Here is a 14,744-nt window from a genome sequence, read left to right as displayed (position 1 = left end):
TGGCAAAAAGGGGTGGTCTTCCAAAAGCAGCCAAAACCCAGCACACTCACTTGAATTGGATGTTTAGCTGAACCAAACACTATCCACTAGAATATACGATGTTCTTTCTTCCTTAAGAAGCCCTGGTGCCGCAGTGGTTGAGAGCTTGGCTGCTAACCAAAGGGTCGGCAGTTCAAATCCTCCAGTCTCTCCTTTGAAACCCTATGGGGCAGCTCCACTCTGTCCTATAGGGTCGCTATGTGTCGGAATCGACTCGGCAGTAATGGGTTTGGTTCCTCCTTAAGATAGAAAACGCTAAGAGGTTATTGGAGATGATGTCAGAGAAGTTAAAAGTAAAATATTTTAAAAAGAAGAGGCTGCTAAATAAAATAGAAATATATCAAATAGAAAGAGAGAGTGTGATCTCATATTTTCTTCCAATGCCTCATTTATTTACTCTCTTGATGGGCTGAAATGCTCCCATTAGGAGATCCGACGTTTAAAACATAACTCTTTAAACTCTGACGTTTAAAAGAATAACCTTTGTTGAGGGCAAGCTCAAAGACGTATTATACTTTTCCCTGCCTTCTTAAATAGAGCACTCTCAACTCAGAGACGAGCGGCAGTTGGCATTATGACCTGGAAATATCATTTTGTGCTGTGATTCAGCGATGTCCTCGGGGCAGCAGATGAGTCCTGACAATTAACGCTTGCCTAGTTTCTTTTTTTTTTAGTTTCTAGCGTCTCACAGTCTTTTAACACTGCCTGGCCAGTGGCTGCCGCTTCTTTTTACACAGTGCAGCCCTGCTTCTTGCCAGCAGCTGCTATCACCTGTAAAGTTGAAGCTTTGCTCTGCAGAAGGCTGAGAATGAAGATGACCAAGTCTGTTTAAAATAGTTCCTAACACAGAGGAGAGAGGCTAAGTCAAGGCTGGAGGCCTCCACCATGGACGATGGTCTATGGAATTTATAACGCAGATACTGGGACAGCTATTTCAGTTTATGTGTTTCTAGACAGTGCCTAGTAGATGTGTCCTGAAGGACTGCTTTCACCAGAGCCAAACCTCACGTACTGTGTCACACATGTGGCTTTATAGATTCTCAGTAGGTTTACAAGATTCTGTCCTTCTTCTATGATCAGCTTCTTCTGTTTTGACGCCAGAGGACACAGCTATATCCACTGGCCTATTGGGTTAGTTCAGGGAATTATTTAGCAGGAAAGCCCAAATGAAAATTTAGCTGGTGTTAAGCTTCTTTATCTGAACCCTGAAATGCTCCCCCCTTAGTTTTCCATCCACTTACCATCTGGTCCAGGTAGCCCTGGGAGTCCTGGGGGTCCTTGGAGCCCTGGGCTTCCATCAGCTCCTGGTGGTCCGGGGTACAGAGCAGGGATGCCTGGTTCTCCTATGAAGCCTTTGGGTCCCATTTCACCTGGTAGGCCTCTCTTCTCATCTGCAAACCCAACAGCATTCATCAGCAGCGTAAGTCCCTCCAAGCAGCTTCTGACACCAGTTACATCAGGATTCATGCCCGTGGGAGACCACCAATAGGACTAGTGAATTTTACAATCCAATCAATAACTAAAGGGATGGGTATCATTGGTGTATTTTGTCTTCATTTTTTTTAACTTTAAAAAAAGCACCTCTCCTTGCCCCCAGATAATGGCTTGACAGTTGTTGCCAAAGCTTGGAAACAACATTTGATGGTTCCCTACACCCTCCCCAAACAACCGATGGGATGGTGCTAGTTTGGCATCAGCGGCATCACTGAGGCAGGGAGGTATTGTCATACGCACAATGATTCTGTGACGATATCCCAGAAAACGTATTTAAGGTACATTAGAGCTTGGTGAGCCTAAACCAAGAAAAAAACCAAGTGCCATCGAGCCTAGTCTATGAGAAAAAGTAAAAAACCAAGAACTGAACAAAACCTAGGGAGCCATTAGTGGTTCAGCTGTTGCTGTCTAAGCAGGAGTGCATGTACCTTTGGTCTTAGACATGATACCATTAAACTGCATTACCTTCAGCTCCGATGGATATGCCGGGGGGACCTGGTGGGCCGCGGTCTCCTGGCTCACCCCGGGTTCCTGGTTCCCCGCGATCCCCTGGGAATCCTGCTTCACCTTTGGCACCTGGAACCCAAAGAGACCCCACAATAATTATAAATCACTATCGTCCATGTACCAAAATACGTGCTTACGTTTTCGTTGAGTATATATTTGTCAAATACCCAGTGTATTGTGTGAACCATGACGGGGGACTTCAAAATGTGTAATATACTGTGGTCCTGTCTTCAGGGAGCTCATTCATGGTCAAATATGGGTGTTACAAGATTCCTATAGATAAGATAAAACAATATAGAGGCACAGAATGCCAAAAACGTGCACAGAGGATTAAAAGGAGGGAAAGACTGCTTTTGACGGGGGAATAAGTAATTTGGTACTGAGGGACCATAAAAAACAAAACAGAACAAACCAAACCCGCTGCCGTCGAGTCAATTCTGACTCATACCAACCCTGAAAAATAGGGTAGAACAGTCCCATGGGGTTTTCGAGAAGGTGCTAGTGGATTCAAACTGCTGACCTTTTGGTTAACAGCCGTACCTCTTAACAACTGTGCTATCAGGGCTCCAAGAGGGACCACTGGGAATAAAAATAATAAAAGTAGACAACATTTTTGAGCATATACCGTATGTACGAGGCTGAGTGTAAAGGTTTTACATACATTTAATTCCCACAAATCCCTGTGGGATAAACAGTATGATCCCAATTCTACAATGAGGAAATAGGCTCAGAGAGGTGAAGTCACTTGGCCAAGGGCTCTCAGATTTCAGGGGGAGAGAAACCTGAAAGCTGAGCTTTAGACACAGGTAGGATCTGGCAGAGATGGGAGACAAGGGGAGAAAGAGGACAGAAGAAGAGGGAAGGGCATATCAGCAGCGAAACGGCCAAAGTATAGAGCTGGAAAGCCCTTAGCAAGATTTGGCTAGATTGCTGGGGTACAGTGAACAGCAGAAGTGGAAAATCAGGCTAAATAAGTAGCTGGGCCTAAAAGCAAGAGTAAAGAAGGAAATTACATGGTAAGAAGTCCTAGTGGTGCTCATTGTTAAGGTGCTCGCCTGCTAACCAAAAGGTTGGAGGGTTGAGTACCCCCAGAGCTGCCATGCAAGAGAGCCCTGACGACCTCCTTCTGAAATGTCAGCCACTGTAAAGCCTATGGACCGCGTTCTATTCTTGACATCATGGGGTCGCCACGAATTGAAGTCCACTTCACGGCGACTGTTTTTTTTATTTTTTTAAAGCACTCGTTAGGCACCTTCCCAGGAATTTTGGAACATGGGAAAGAGCCTGGCTTCTCTTTAATCTCTTCTTCTCCAGGGACCCCACTCTGTACCCAGATAGGCCTTTACTGTTTGGTGAATGAATAAGATACATGAAAGCACTTACAAACTTTATTCACTAAATAAACCAAGTGGCAGTAGTATGTTCTTTGGTTGTGTAAACAGCAACATTTGATAATACATTTTCCTGAAACATCATTGGGAAAGTAGAGAGAAAAGAGGAGGATATATGATGACTTACCACACAGGCATGAGTAATTTTTAGGAAAACCATCGCTCTGTGCCTGTTGTTTTAATCCCTCTCTCCCCACCCCCGCAATTCTTTAACACAAAAGGAGAATTTGCTGGGCACCACACTTGAGCTGCAAGCCCAAAGGACTGAAAAGTGACTCCCTGCTACTCACGGAGCTGCTGGCAGGGTAGTCAAGTGCTTGAAGGAACGAACTCTACAAGTAGGTGGCTGGGGTTTGAATCCTGTCCCCCCACTTACTTCCTGTGTGACCTTGGGCAAGTTACTTAACTTCCCTGTGCCTTAGTTTCCCCTTCAGTAACACGGGGCTAATATTAGGTCCTACCTCAGAGGGTTGTTAGAAGGGGCAAATGAACGGGCAAATGCAATTAGAACAACTTAGAACATTGCCTGGCCCCTAGAAAGCATTATATAAATATCAACCACAATTATGATTATGGAGCCCTGGTGGTGCAGTGGTTAAGAGCTCAGGCTGCTAATCAAAAGGACAGCAGTTTGAATCCACCAGCCGCTCCTTGGAAACCCTGTGAGGCAGTTCTACTCTGTCCTGTAGGATCACGATGAGTTGGAATCGATTTGACGGCAATGAGTTTTTGGGTTTTATTATGATTAAATAAAGAGAGACAAAATCGAAAACCATAGACCTTCTCATTTGTTTGGAGGCACAGCAAGGTTACTTTCATTTTTAGTTACTTTGAGATCATTTACTTTAACTAACACACAGCCCCTCTCCCCTGCGCCTTTTCCATTTTGCCAAGCTCCTGCAATGCTACTTTGTAAGAGGCCTTTGTTTTTCTCTCTTCCCTGAGGGAAGCTGCTCATTAGTCAACCTTTGACTCTAAAACCCTGGAATGCAACCCAGTTCACATTCCAGCTTGCTAATAGTGCAGGAATGCTGTCAAGTAGCAAAGAGGGCAACTGTAGCATTTCTAAACTTACATGTGGGCAAAAATGATTTTCAACAATGATTCATCTTCCCAGTGTGGGTTCCAGGATTCCAGTGTGCTGAAAGGGGGGCCTGAATGAATTCTGGGCTCTCTGTCAGTGACATTTTTGGAAAATGCAAAAGAGACGTCACCCGTGAGAATTTAAAAAATCATCTTCCCAAAGCCTCGAAAGTCACTAATGATTAGTCAGTTCAAACTAACCTCATGCTCCTTTCAGTAAGATTTCCGGGTTGGCACATAGTTTGGATACTATGGATAAGAGGGTGAAATGTTGGCTCCACAGGTGGGTGGATTTATGGATTTCAAAATATACTGATTCAAGGTTCCATGTTGAACCAGAGAGAAATCTCCAGGGGGCTGCGTAGGCTCTGTACTTGGCCTGTTCTGGTCTGTATTTTCAACAACGTTCCACGAAGACGTAAAAGAACAGTTACCCAGTCGACAGAGGGTTCACGCCTAAGCTGGAAAGTGAATAGATGACTTCTGGACATAAATGATATGGGTGAGCCAGATGACCTACTGGGTGCAGGAAGAAAATACTACAACCTCTTTATTTTTAAAAAAGTTCACCCTTTAAAATTTCTATCTGTTAACATGTATGTCATCCAGTCATTCAAGCAATTATTTATTGAGCTCCTGTTATGTGTCAGGTACCACTGTAGGCACTGGGAATACAGTACCGAACAACACAGGCTAACATCCCCGCTTGGCTGTGAACCAAAAGGTCAGCAGTTTGAATCCACCAGGATCCCAAGGATGGAAACCCTATGGGGCAGTTCTACTGTGTCCTATAAGGTCGCTATAAGGTTTGGTTTGATTTTCATGTACATAAATAAATATACATACAATTAGTAGTAGAAAACCAAACCAAACCTGTTGCCCTTGAGGCAATTCCAACTCATAGCGACCCTATAAGACAGAGTAGAATGGCCCCATAGGGTTTCCAAGGAGTACCTGGTGGATTTGAACTGCTGACCTTTTGGTTCCCAGCCAAGCACTTAACCACTGCGCCACCAGGCCTCCATTAGTAGTAGACGGTGCTCACAACACTTTAAGCCTAGAAGGATGCACATTTGAGAAGTTGCAGAGATCAAAGAAATGGACTTGTATCTCTATATGATCAAAGCCTGAGCAAAAACAACAAGGTAGGTACTAGTTGGGACACACACAAAATCCTTATTTATACTCAAAGGATCAACTGTGCCGTGGGGAGAATCATCTGGGTAGCAGGTCATGTGATGAGCATCTGGGATACGGATGCCCTGAGGTTTAAAAGGATGTGACTGTTTACAGATGAAGCGTCGTGGTTGATTTTGGTTCTCAGACCGGCAACTGAACGGTTTAGGAATCTTGGTTCAATTGGGGAAGGAGGACGAAGGTGCGTGGGACTGCTGCCGTAGAGAGGATGTACTGAAGGGTTGGATTTCATGAGTGCCACTCCAGGAGACAAAACTAGAACCTGCAGAAGTTACTGAGAAGTGAAAGAATTTCCCGGTGCAGGGGTCTCTCTCACCTGGGAAGGAGTGAATTCTCTGCCAGGCAGAGGGAAAATGGTGTTCTCAGTGACACTATGTTTCAACCACGAGGGAAAGTGAACAAGAGATTGCGATTCTCCCGTTACGCTGTAAACATCTTTGTTTTTTTCTTCCTTAGAAAACCCTTCCTGAATGTTCTTGATTCTTTTTCCAAAACTGAGAACAAAATATGTAATGCGATGCTAAGTCAGGCAACAGCAGCTTCATACAAACCTTTTCCCAGGGAAGGATGAGGCGAATAGGCAGGTGGTCCGGGGGGGCCTTGGACACCCACTTCTCCCTAGAAGGGAAAAGTGGAAGAATGAAGAGCATGAGAAGGGCCTTGTAGAGTTTTTGACAATATGCATATTTCCAAGGAATAAAGCTCAATCTTGATGATTGAGAATCAAGCTAATTTGGCTGATGAGCTATTCCGGCTACCTGTAGCACGGGCTGTACACGGGGCACAATCTCTACCACTGTGGAGTCCCGGGCATTCCAGCCACGAGCCAGATGTACCGATGGACAGCGATACACCTTCAATCTCATTTTGAAATCCTTGTCAACCACCAGAAACGACCAGGAAACTATGTTTTCTACAGGGCATGACATTGTTGATAATGGTATCTGAGCCATCCAGAAAAGGTGAGCAGGGGGGTGATTAAGACTATGCCCTCATGTAATACCGTCCAAAAAAAAAAAGAAATGAAAAACCATCCAAATAGAACATGAGATCACCTTGGGTCCTTGGGGTCCATCAGGGCCTTGGTAACCATCCAGTCCTCTAATTCCCTGAAAGAAAGATGGTATTTTTCATTTCTTATCACTAACGTACAATTAAAAAAAAAGTCACAATGCCATTACTATACTTAGTAAAATAAATAACACTAATTCATTAATACCATCTACTACCTACTCTCTGTTCAGTCTTCCCTAATGATCTCAAAAATATCTTTTTAGAGTTGCTTCGTTTGAATCAGGATCCAGAAAAGAGATTAAATATGACGTTTGGCATATCTCTTCAGTCTCTTATGATTCATAATAGTTTCCTTTTCCTTTCAACTTTTTAAAAGACTTTTTCTTTTTTTTTTTGCAGAACTGGGTCATTTGTGCTGTAAATATTCCACATTTTAGATGTGGGTCACTTTCATCCTTGGGGGGTTGTATGCTTCTCTATTGCCTCTACATGAGTCATTAGATCTACAGGCTTCATTAGATTCGGGTTCATCTCTTGGCAAGAATTCTTCACGGGGGGTGCCCTGCACTTCCGGTTGCATCACAGAAGGGCACATATGTCACGTCGTCCCACTTAGTGGTTTTATGATTGATCAGTGGGCTCAGGAGTGGTAGTCTGATCTACCTATTAAAATCTTCCTCCATTATTATTTTGAAAATTTCAGGTGACACCAAATAGAAGTGTTAAAGCCTCTGGATTTAGAAATTTTTTCTCCTCATTAGTTTTTAAAGTCTCCAACTCCAATTATGGTTTTCTAATTCCTTTGAATGTTTGTTGAAAGAGAACCCTTACCCTTCCGAACCACAGGTATCTGGGTAGATGTGTGAAGCTATTTAACGTTCTGGGTATTTATTCCCTCCTGCTAAAGTATACGTATGGTAAGGCCATCAGAATTCAGAATGCTAGATGTCAGTGGTATAAACAAATATACACTATCTGATTACCTCACATGGTTTTTTGGAACCCAGAAACATGTATGTTGAAAGTCTTACTGTTTAGGATAAACTAAAACCAGCCTAACTTTGTGTTTTCCATTGGGAGCCTATGACTTAGATTGTGACTTTCTTCACACTAGGTGGAGCTGAAGATTCAAAAGTGAAAGCAAATTTTCCTAGACTCTTAAAGCCTGTCACATCTCTGATATTAAAAATGAGCTCCTATTTAGAGGCCATCTCGTGAGATAAGCTAGGGATTCTTAAAGGGCTTGCCGATGACTACAGAGTCGGCAACTAGGTGTTTGGTCTAAGCAGTGTCGAGAGCCAACCTGCCAACCCACTCAAACAATGCATTGGGGTTTGCCAGGTCCACACTCCATCTGTGCCAACAGCACTGCTCAGTCACGTGCTGACACTACCAACGAACAGTAACCAGCATCCCCAGATACCAAGCGCTCACACCTCTGTCGAAGAAGGCAAAATAGGACGAACACTTTTGGAAACTGTCTAAACATCTGGGATTAACTGGGCATTCCGTGAAACCAATTTGAGAAGGGAGAAAGTTGAAACAGAGCTCAGAATTCCCATTTCCAACAAGTTCCCAGGAAGTTAATACATAAGGATCACCGGGGATCTTACTAAACCACAGATGATTCAGTCTCTTTGGGGTGGAAACGCAAATTCTCAGCAGGAACTTGTTAGAAGTACAAATGCTCCGCAGGGGTGCGAACCAAAACGAACCAGTTTGAAGCTCTGATTCCAACTCAGAGCAACCCTACAGGACAGCCTAGAACTGCCCACAGGTTTTCTTGGCTGTTATCTTTACGGGAGCAGATTGCCAGCTGTGTCACTCGAGGAGCTGCTGGTGAATTCGAATGCCAACCTTTTCGGTTAGCAGCCGAGTGCTTCACCACTGCGCCACCAGGGTGCCCTGAGAAAACATTAGTTAGGTTCTATTTTATACAAGTCATGTGCCTCAGACAACCTCTGTCAGGCCTTGAAACTAAATGGAATTTAACATATGAGAGTGGAAGTCAATGAGATTTCAATTAAAGAGTCCAAGCTGAAACCATCTGTCTCCCTTCAAACTCTTCAGCAGTAACAGTAAATTGCCACAACCAACACACCTGATACCTGCACTGTGTAAGAATGAGTCTTATCTATGGTGACACCCTGTGGAAAGGAGAGATACTTTGAGTCCTGAATAGCTCGGACACAGTTTAAATGATCGTGTGGATAAAAGGAGGACTTCCAACCACATTATACATTTCTTGTTTTTGTCAGGTGCTGTCGAGTCGGTTCTGACTCATATCGACCATACAGGACAGAGTAGAACTCTCCCATAGGGTTTCCATGCAGTGGTTGGTGGATTCGAACTGCTGACCTTTTGGTTAGCAGCCAAGCCCTTAACCATGCCATCAGGGCTCCTTAATTAACTCTACCAAAACCAAAAACCAAACCCATTGTTGTTGAGTCAAACTCTCGATGAGTTACGAAAAATGTTTCCCCTAGAAAAGGGAGGGAAAACAATCTTTAATTTTTCAGGAAATTTAAAACAACCAAATCCATAAAAGGCACTTTCTGTTCCCTTACAGAAAAAGGTTAGAACTAATAGAAGTTCTATTAAGCTCTGTAGGAACCAGGTGCAACCCACTGCATGTGCATAGCAAGGAAGGCACACTTCCTCTCAGAATATATATATATTTTTTGTTTCATCCAATTTTAATGCATTGTTTACATTACTGTTAACATTCGCTCCTTGAAGCTGCACTTGGTTTCTGGTTCCATTTTATACCATAAAACCAAAGTTTATACGTGCAACTCAACAGTCGTGGTGGTAATGGCAACTTGGCACGTAAGATGACATACAACAGACAAGACTGTGGTGTAGGTTGGTGCTAACACGCCAGATGGTTGAGTCATTGCTGTATGTCCTGTCTACTTCCTATTTTTATGGTCCAGTAAACTATTTCTCCTTAGCAACTGTGATGTCCCACTTAACAGAAACTGTGTTTTCCCACGTTGTTGCAGCCGCAGAAAGCAGCTCCCAGAAGCTCGCCTTAAATTCTAACATCTGGGCCACAGCAGTCAAAGGTACCCGGTGGTGGGTGCTTGCTGAGCATCTTCTCTTTTCATTAGCTTCTGAGTTCTAGGTGGCACCTGTGTTAAACTGCGTTTTAAAAACACTACAACTCCTTTGAGTTGGGTGTAAAAAAACTCATAATAATTACGATTTCACTAGCAGATAGTAAGAAATGAAAGTATTAAGAGTAACACCTTAATCATGTGCTTTTAAATGCTAATGATTGCTTTAGTTCTCTGTCTCTACATAACATTTGCTTACTGTAATCTTTAAACTAGAATTTGGCCTTTTGCCTTTGGCTGGGGTGTAGCATGGTTGGCTATTCCTCTAATATGCTAACTTTTGGGAGATCTTCTCTCAGTAAGTAATGATATCAAAAGTTGGGTGTAATTAGGGCAAAGCCTGGTATCGAGGTCCTGGCCTGAGGTTAGGATAAAAGGTCAGGAATGGGAAGAATAGGATCAATAGGGGCTGCATCAAGATTGGTGCTACTGCGAATGGTCAAAACCAGAACGCTGGGTTTTCATACAGCCTGAGCCTAGAGCCCCTAACAACAACAACAAAAAAAACAAAAACCAAACCCACTGCCTTCCCGTCGATTCCGACTCAGCCCCTAGAGGTCAGAAATTGAATCTGGGAGGCCTAGTCAGCCTGTAGTCAGAGAACGAACATGGCAGAGCTTTTCAGGAGGGGACTGATGAATGTGCAGTGCTTGCCAACCATGTCTTTATAATTCTCCAGGTGTTTTGCTACCATCCTGCAATGGAGCTATGAAAGGACTTAGTGGAGCTACGATTCTGAAGCTGAACTGATTTTTTTTTAAATCTATTGTATGTATGTACCTGCTAGGACTTAATTTTGGAAATACTAGCCGGTGGACGCGGCAGTCAAGAAATCAAATGAGTTGGGAACATCTGCTGCAAAAGACCTCTTTAAAGTGTTAAAAAGTGCTCTAAGGACTAAAGTGTGTCCGACTCAAGCCATGGTGTTTTCAATCACTTCATATGCACGGGAAAACTGGACAAGGAATAAGAAAGACCAAAGAAGAATTGATGCATTTGAATTACAGTGTTGGGGGAAGAATATTGAATATAAAAAGAAGGAACCAAACTGTCTTGGAAGAAGCACAGTCAGAATGCTCCTTAGAGGCAAGGGTGATGAGACTTTGTCTCATGTAGTTTAGACATGTTATCAGGAGGGACCAGCCCCTGGAGAAGGACATCATGCTTGGTAAAGCAGAGGGTCAGGGAAAGGGAGAAAGACCCTCAACGAGATGAATTCACAGTGGCTGCAACAATGGGCTCAAGCACAGCAACGATTGTGAGGGTGGCGCAGGACCAGGCAGTGTTTCATTGTGTTGTACGTAGGGTCGCTGTGAGTCAGAACCGACGTGACAGGACCTAAGCACAGCAACAACAGTCTGTGAGCACCAAGATGTATGCACTATAGTGTTGACAGCACAATTGTTTGAAATAGCAACCAACTAGAAACCAACGAGTTTCCGTGAAGTGTCCATGAAGACACGCGTTAAACAAATACGGTACATCTCTTCACTGCAATTCTACGCAGCCTGCTAAGAGAGTGAGGCAGGTCTGTAACTGCTAGTGTGGGACAATCTCCGAAGCATGCTGGGTGGAAAAAAAAATAGTGACAAAATAGTACGTACGTGTTTATACTTTCGTTAAATCATATATGCTTGAAAATATATGGGATTGTTATGTTAGTACTTACCTGAAATGATACGTAAGGAACAACCAACAGTGGTTGGCTCTGGGGGAGTGGGGGGGATGCTGGGGGTCTGCAGTAGGAAGGAGGTGAGCTATGTATTCTGTAACTGAATTAGAATACTGAATCATAAAAATCAATAAATAATTTAAAATCTATTTCTGTGTACTTTCTCTTGATCTGTGGTGGTATGACCTAGAGCCAGGTTCATAAAACCTTTCTCGTGTAACATTTCCTTCTAAAAAATAGTCAAAAATACATTCGCAGACTCATGGTAAAATGGTTAATTGGGTCATCACTGAGTACAAACAAGTGTCAAAATATGTGAACTCAATATAAAAAAATGCAGGGTGGGCTCTGGGTCAGCAAGTTGACCACAGTCCTAAGAGAGACAGACAGCGGCCCAGAGGACAGTGTGGGATCGGGTGGAACGAAACCATGGCTGTCGGGGTTGAATGACTGGAAGCCTTGATGGAGAGAAAGATGGAGAGAACCAAAAGGCTGGTTTGCAAAACTGAGAACAAAGTGCGTCACCTGACTGGAGTGGTGTGAATGGTCTGGGGGAAGGGTTCTTTGTGGTTCTGTAATGCAGGGCAAGTTTTAATGTGTTTCCCTGGGCAACTGTTCTTTTCTGAGATTCCACAGTCTTTATACTTGACCCGTGTAAGATGGTTTGACCCTGAGACAACTCCATTTTCTGGAGCAAACTTACTTTCTGTCCTGGTAATCCTTTTTCACCATCGAAGCCAGAGGAACCCTGGATTGAACATAAAGCAGACGCAATAACAGCTTAGAACACACAGCAAAATTTTCCAGAGGGCGTTATTACGGTGCCTGACACTGGCTAAAATAAAATGCCGTTGGACTGACTGAACAGTTCTTAGGGCCACATTTTGAAGGACAGTAACAAGCTACCAAATTCAGTTTTTCCCCATTTTGAAAGGGGAGCCCAAGAGTATACAAACTATGATGAAAGGTATATTAAAAAAAAAAACAACAAAAAAAAACCAAGGCAGCAAAATCCATTATAATAGCAAAGCTATATTTACTATGAAAGTTATCAAAATTCTAGGAGACCTCTTTTGTTTTCTAAAGGAGAGAAATCATTTTAGTCATAGTTTCATGTAATGCGTCATTTCTACCACTTAAGGAAATATGGAAAAATACAAAAAACTAAAGCAAAAATATAAAAAGGCCAATATTCTAACAAGCCTCTCTCTTCCTGTTTTTGGGGACTGTAAAGTATGTCTTTTTAGTGGCAGTCACCACCAGGTACCCAATCTGTTGCCATCGAGTCAGTGCTGAGTAGAACTGCCCCATAATAGGGTTTCCAAGGAGCAATTGGTGGATTTGACGTGCCAACCTTTTGGTTAGCAGCCAAACTCTTAACCACTATACCACCGGGGTTTCCAACTACCAGACAGTCTCCCATTTTCTCTTCTTCCTGGGCTCATGGCTATGATTGCATTTCCCAACTTCCCCTGCTGTCAGGTTTGGCCATGTGACTGAGTCCTGGCCAATGGAATCAGAAGAGACACTTGTCTTTTCCAGGTCAAAACTTCTAAGAAGCAGGTGTCCCTCAGGGCAAGCAGAGTCTCAAGATGGCTGAGTCATCATGGAAGGAGACCATTCCCGTGACCACTAGGGATGTTTTTGTTGAACTCAGGGCAATAAGAAATAAACTTCTGGTGTTTCAGCCATTCTACATGGTGACGCCATGCACGGGATTGGTTGTGGGTCGGACTGTTGAAAGTAACAGGGTTTTCAAGCATCTTAGTCGGGATGCTCCTCTGAAACCTGTTTAGCGTCCTAGTAGCATGCAAGCCTCCGCCGACAGACAGCTGGTGGCCAGGAGTTGAACCCGGGTCTCCTGCATGGAAGGTGGGAATGCTACTGCTGAAATCACTAATGCCCCCAAGTGTTGGTTACCACTGCTGAATTTAGCTGAACCCGTACAAGCAGAAACCTTTTTTGTTCCCATACGTGGAGAACAAATGAAGACGTACTGTTTTAAAAACTGCAATTACAAAATTCATGGTTTACCCGCAGTCCCGGAAAGCCCATGATTCCTTCTTCTCCCTTCAAGGAGATGCCCTAGGAAAGGACAAAGAGGACATCACGTCAGAGTGCTTCAGAATTCTGTGACTTAGTACCCTGGCTGTGAGCAGGCTGCCTCTTGTCACCCTGTATTCCAGCATAGCCTAGTGGCAGGATTCACAGAGAAACCCTGCGAGTTTGCCTGAATCATCACTTAGTAAGTGATGATGTTGGCGAGCAGGGCGCTGGAGTGAGGGCAGGACAAAGCAACTGTTGTGTTATCTGTATTTTTACGAGAGAGAGAGAGAGAGAGAGAGTGCGAGAGAGTGCACGCAGTGATTACATAACACATCCCAGAATAGAAACCAGCCCATAAAACCCTCCTAGTCTTCCACACCCTCTCCAGTCTTGAATCTTCCCTCCCTTCCTTCCTTTCTCCCTCCCTCCCCCCACTCACTCTTCCTCCCTCCCTCTCTCCTGTCCTATCCCTCCCCCTTGCTTTCTTTCTTCCTTCCTTCCTCCCATCCTGCCCTGCCTCTCCCTTCTTCCTTCCCTCCCTTCCCCTTCTTTCTCTCTTCCATCCTTTCTTTCTTCCTTCCTTCCTCCCATCCTGCCCTGCCTCTCCCTTCTTCCTTCCCTCCCTTCCCCTTCTTTCTCTCTTCCATCCTTTCTTTCTTCCTTCCTTCCTCCCATCCTGCCCTGCCTCTCCCTTCTTCCTTCCCTCCCTTCCCCTTCTTTCTCTCTTCCACCCTTTCTTTCTTCCTTCCTTCCTCCCATCCTGCCCCTGCCTCCCCCTTCTTCCTTCCCTCCCTTCCCCTTCTTTCTCTCTTCCATCCTTTCTTTCTTCTTAAAGAGTTGAAGTTCACTGGCTGATGTCCAGGTAACCAGCATCGAGAGTCCTGCTCCAGGACCCCACCTGACTACTGAGGGCACTGATTAGCCAATGTGTATTACGCAAAAGGAAAAAAAAAAAATTATAAAATCGTTTTCTGAAAAAACAAGTATGAAAATGAATGATAATATTTTATTGCTGTGGAGGAAAGGATGAGAAGCCATGAGCACACGCATCACTCAGACCACAGCCCACTCCGCCTTCCAGCAAAGACACAGAGAAGTTAGGAGCTACGAGGGGTTAGTCCTGTTATTAGCTGACTTACTTTTATTCCTGGTTCCCCTTCGCTTCCTTTTTCACCCTGTGAG

General features: G+C 43.9%; 1 protein-coding gene across 2 annotated transcripts in view; it reads right to left on the bottom strand.

Moving 5' to 3' along the window:
* The window catches only part of COL4A2 (collagen type IV alpha 2 chain), a 242,979-nt gene that overhangs the window by 71,077 nt on the left and 157,158 nt on the right, over positions 1–14,744 (bottom strand). For both annotated transcript variants that reach the window (XM_049867353.1, XM_049867354.1), the window contains exons 14-20: positions 14,702–14,737; positions 13,551–13,601; positions 12,220–12,264; positions 6,767–6,820; positions 6,263–6,329; positions 1,999–2,109; positions 1,281–1,430 (exon numbers count right to left, since the gene is read on the bottom strand). In XM_049867353.1, the coding sequence (XP_049723310.1) occupies positions 1,281–1,430; positions 1,999–2,109; positions 6,263–6,329; positions 6,767–6,820; positions 12,220–12,264; positions 13,551–13,601; positions 14,702–14,737 (514 nt within the window). The remainder of the gene's footprint in view (positions 1–1,280; positions 1,431–1,998; positions 2,110–6,262; positions 6,330–6,766; positions 6,821–12,219; positions 12,265–13,550; positions 13,602–14,701; positions 14,738–14,744) is intronic.

This window comes from Elephas maximus, chromosome 23 (assembly GCF_024166365.1).
Source record: "Elephas maximus indicus isolate mEleMax1 chromosome 23, mEleMax1 primary haplotype, whole genome shotgun sequence".
Lineage (NCBI taxonomy): Eukaryota > Metazoa > Chordata > Mammalia > Proboscidea > Elephantidae > Elephas > Elephas maximus.
This window is presented reverse-complemented; position numbering and strand designations above follow the sequence as displayed.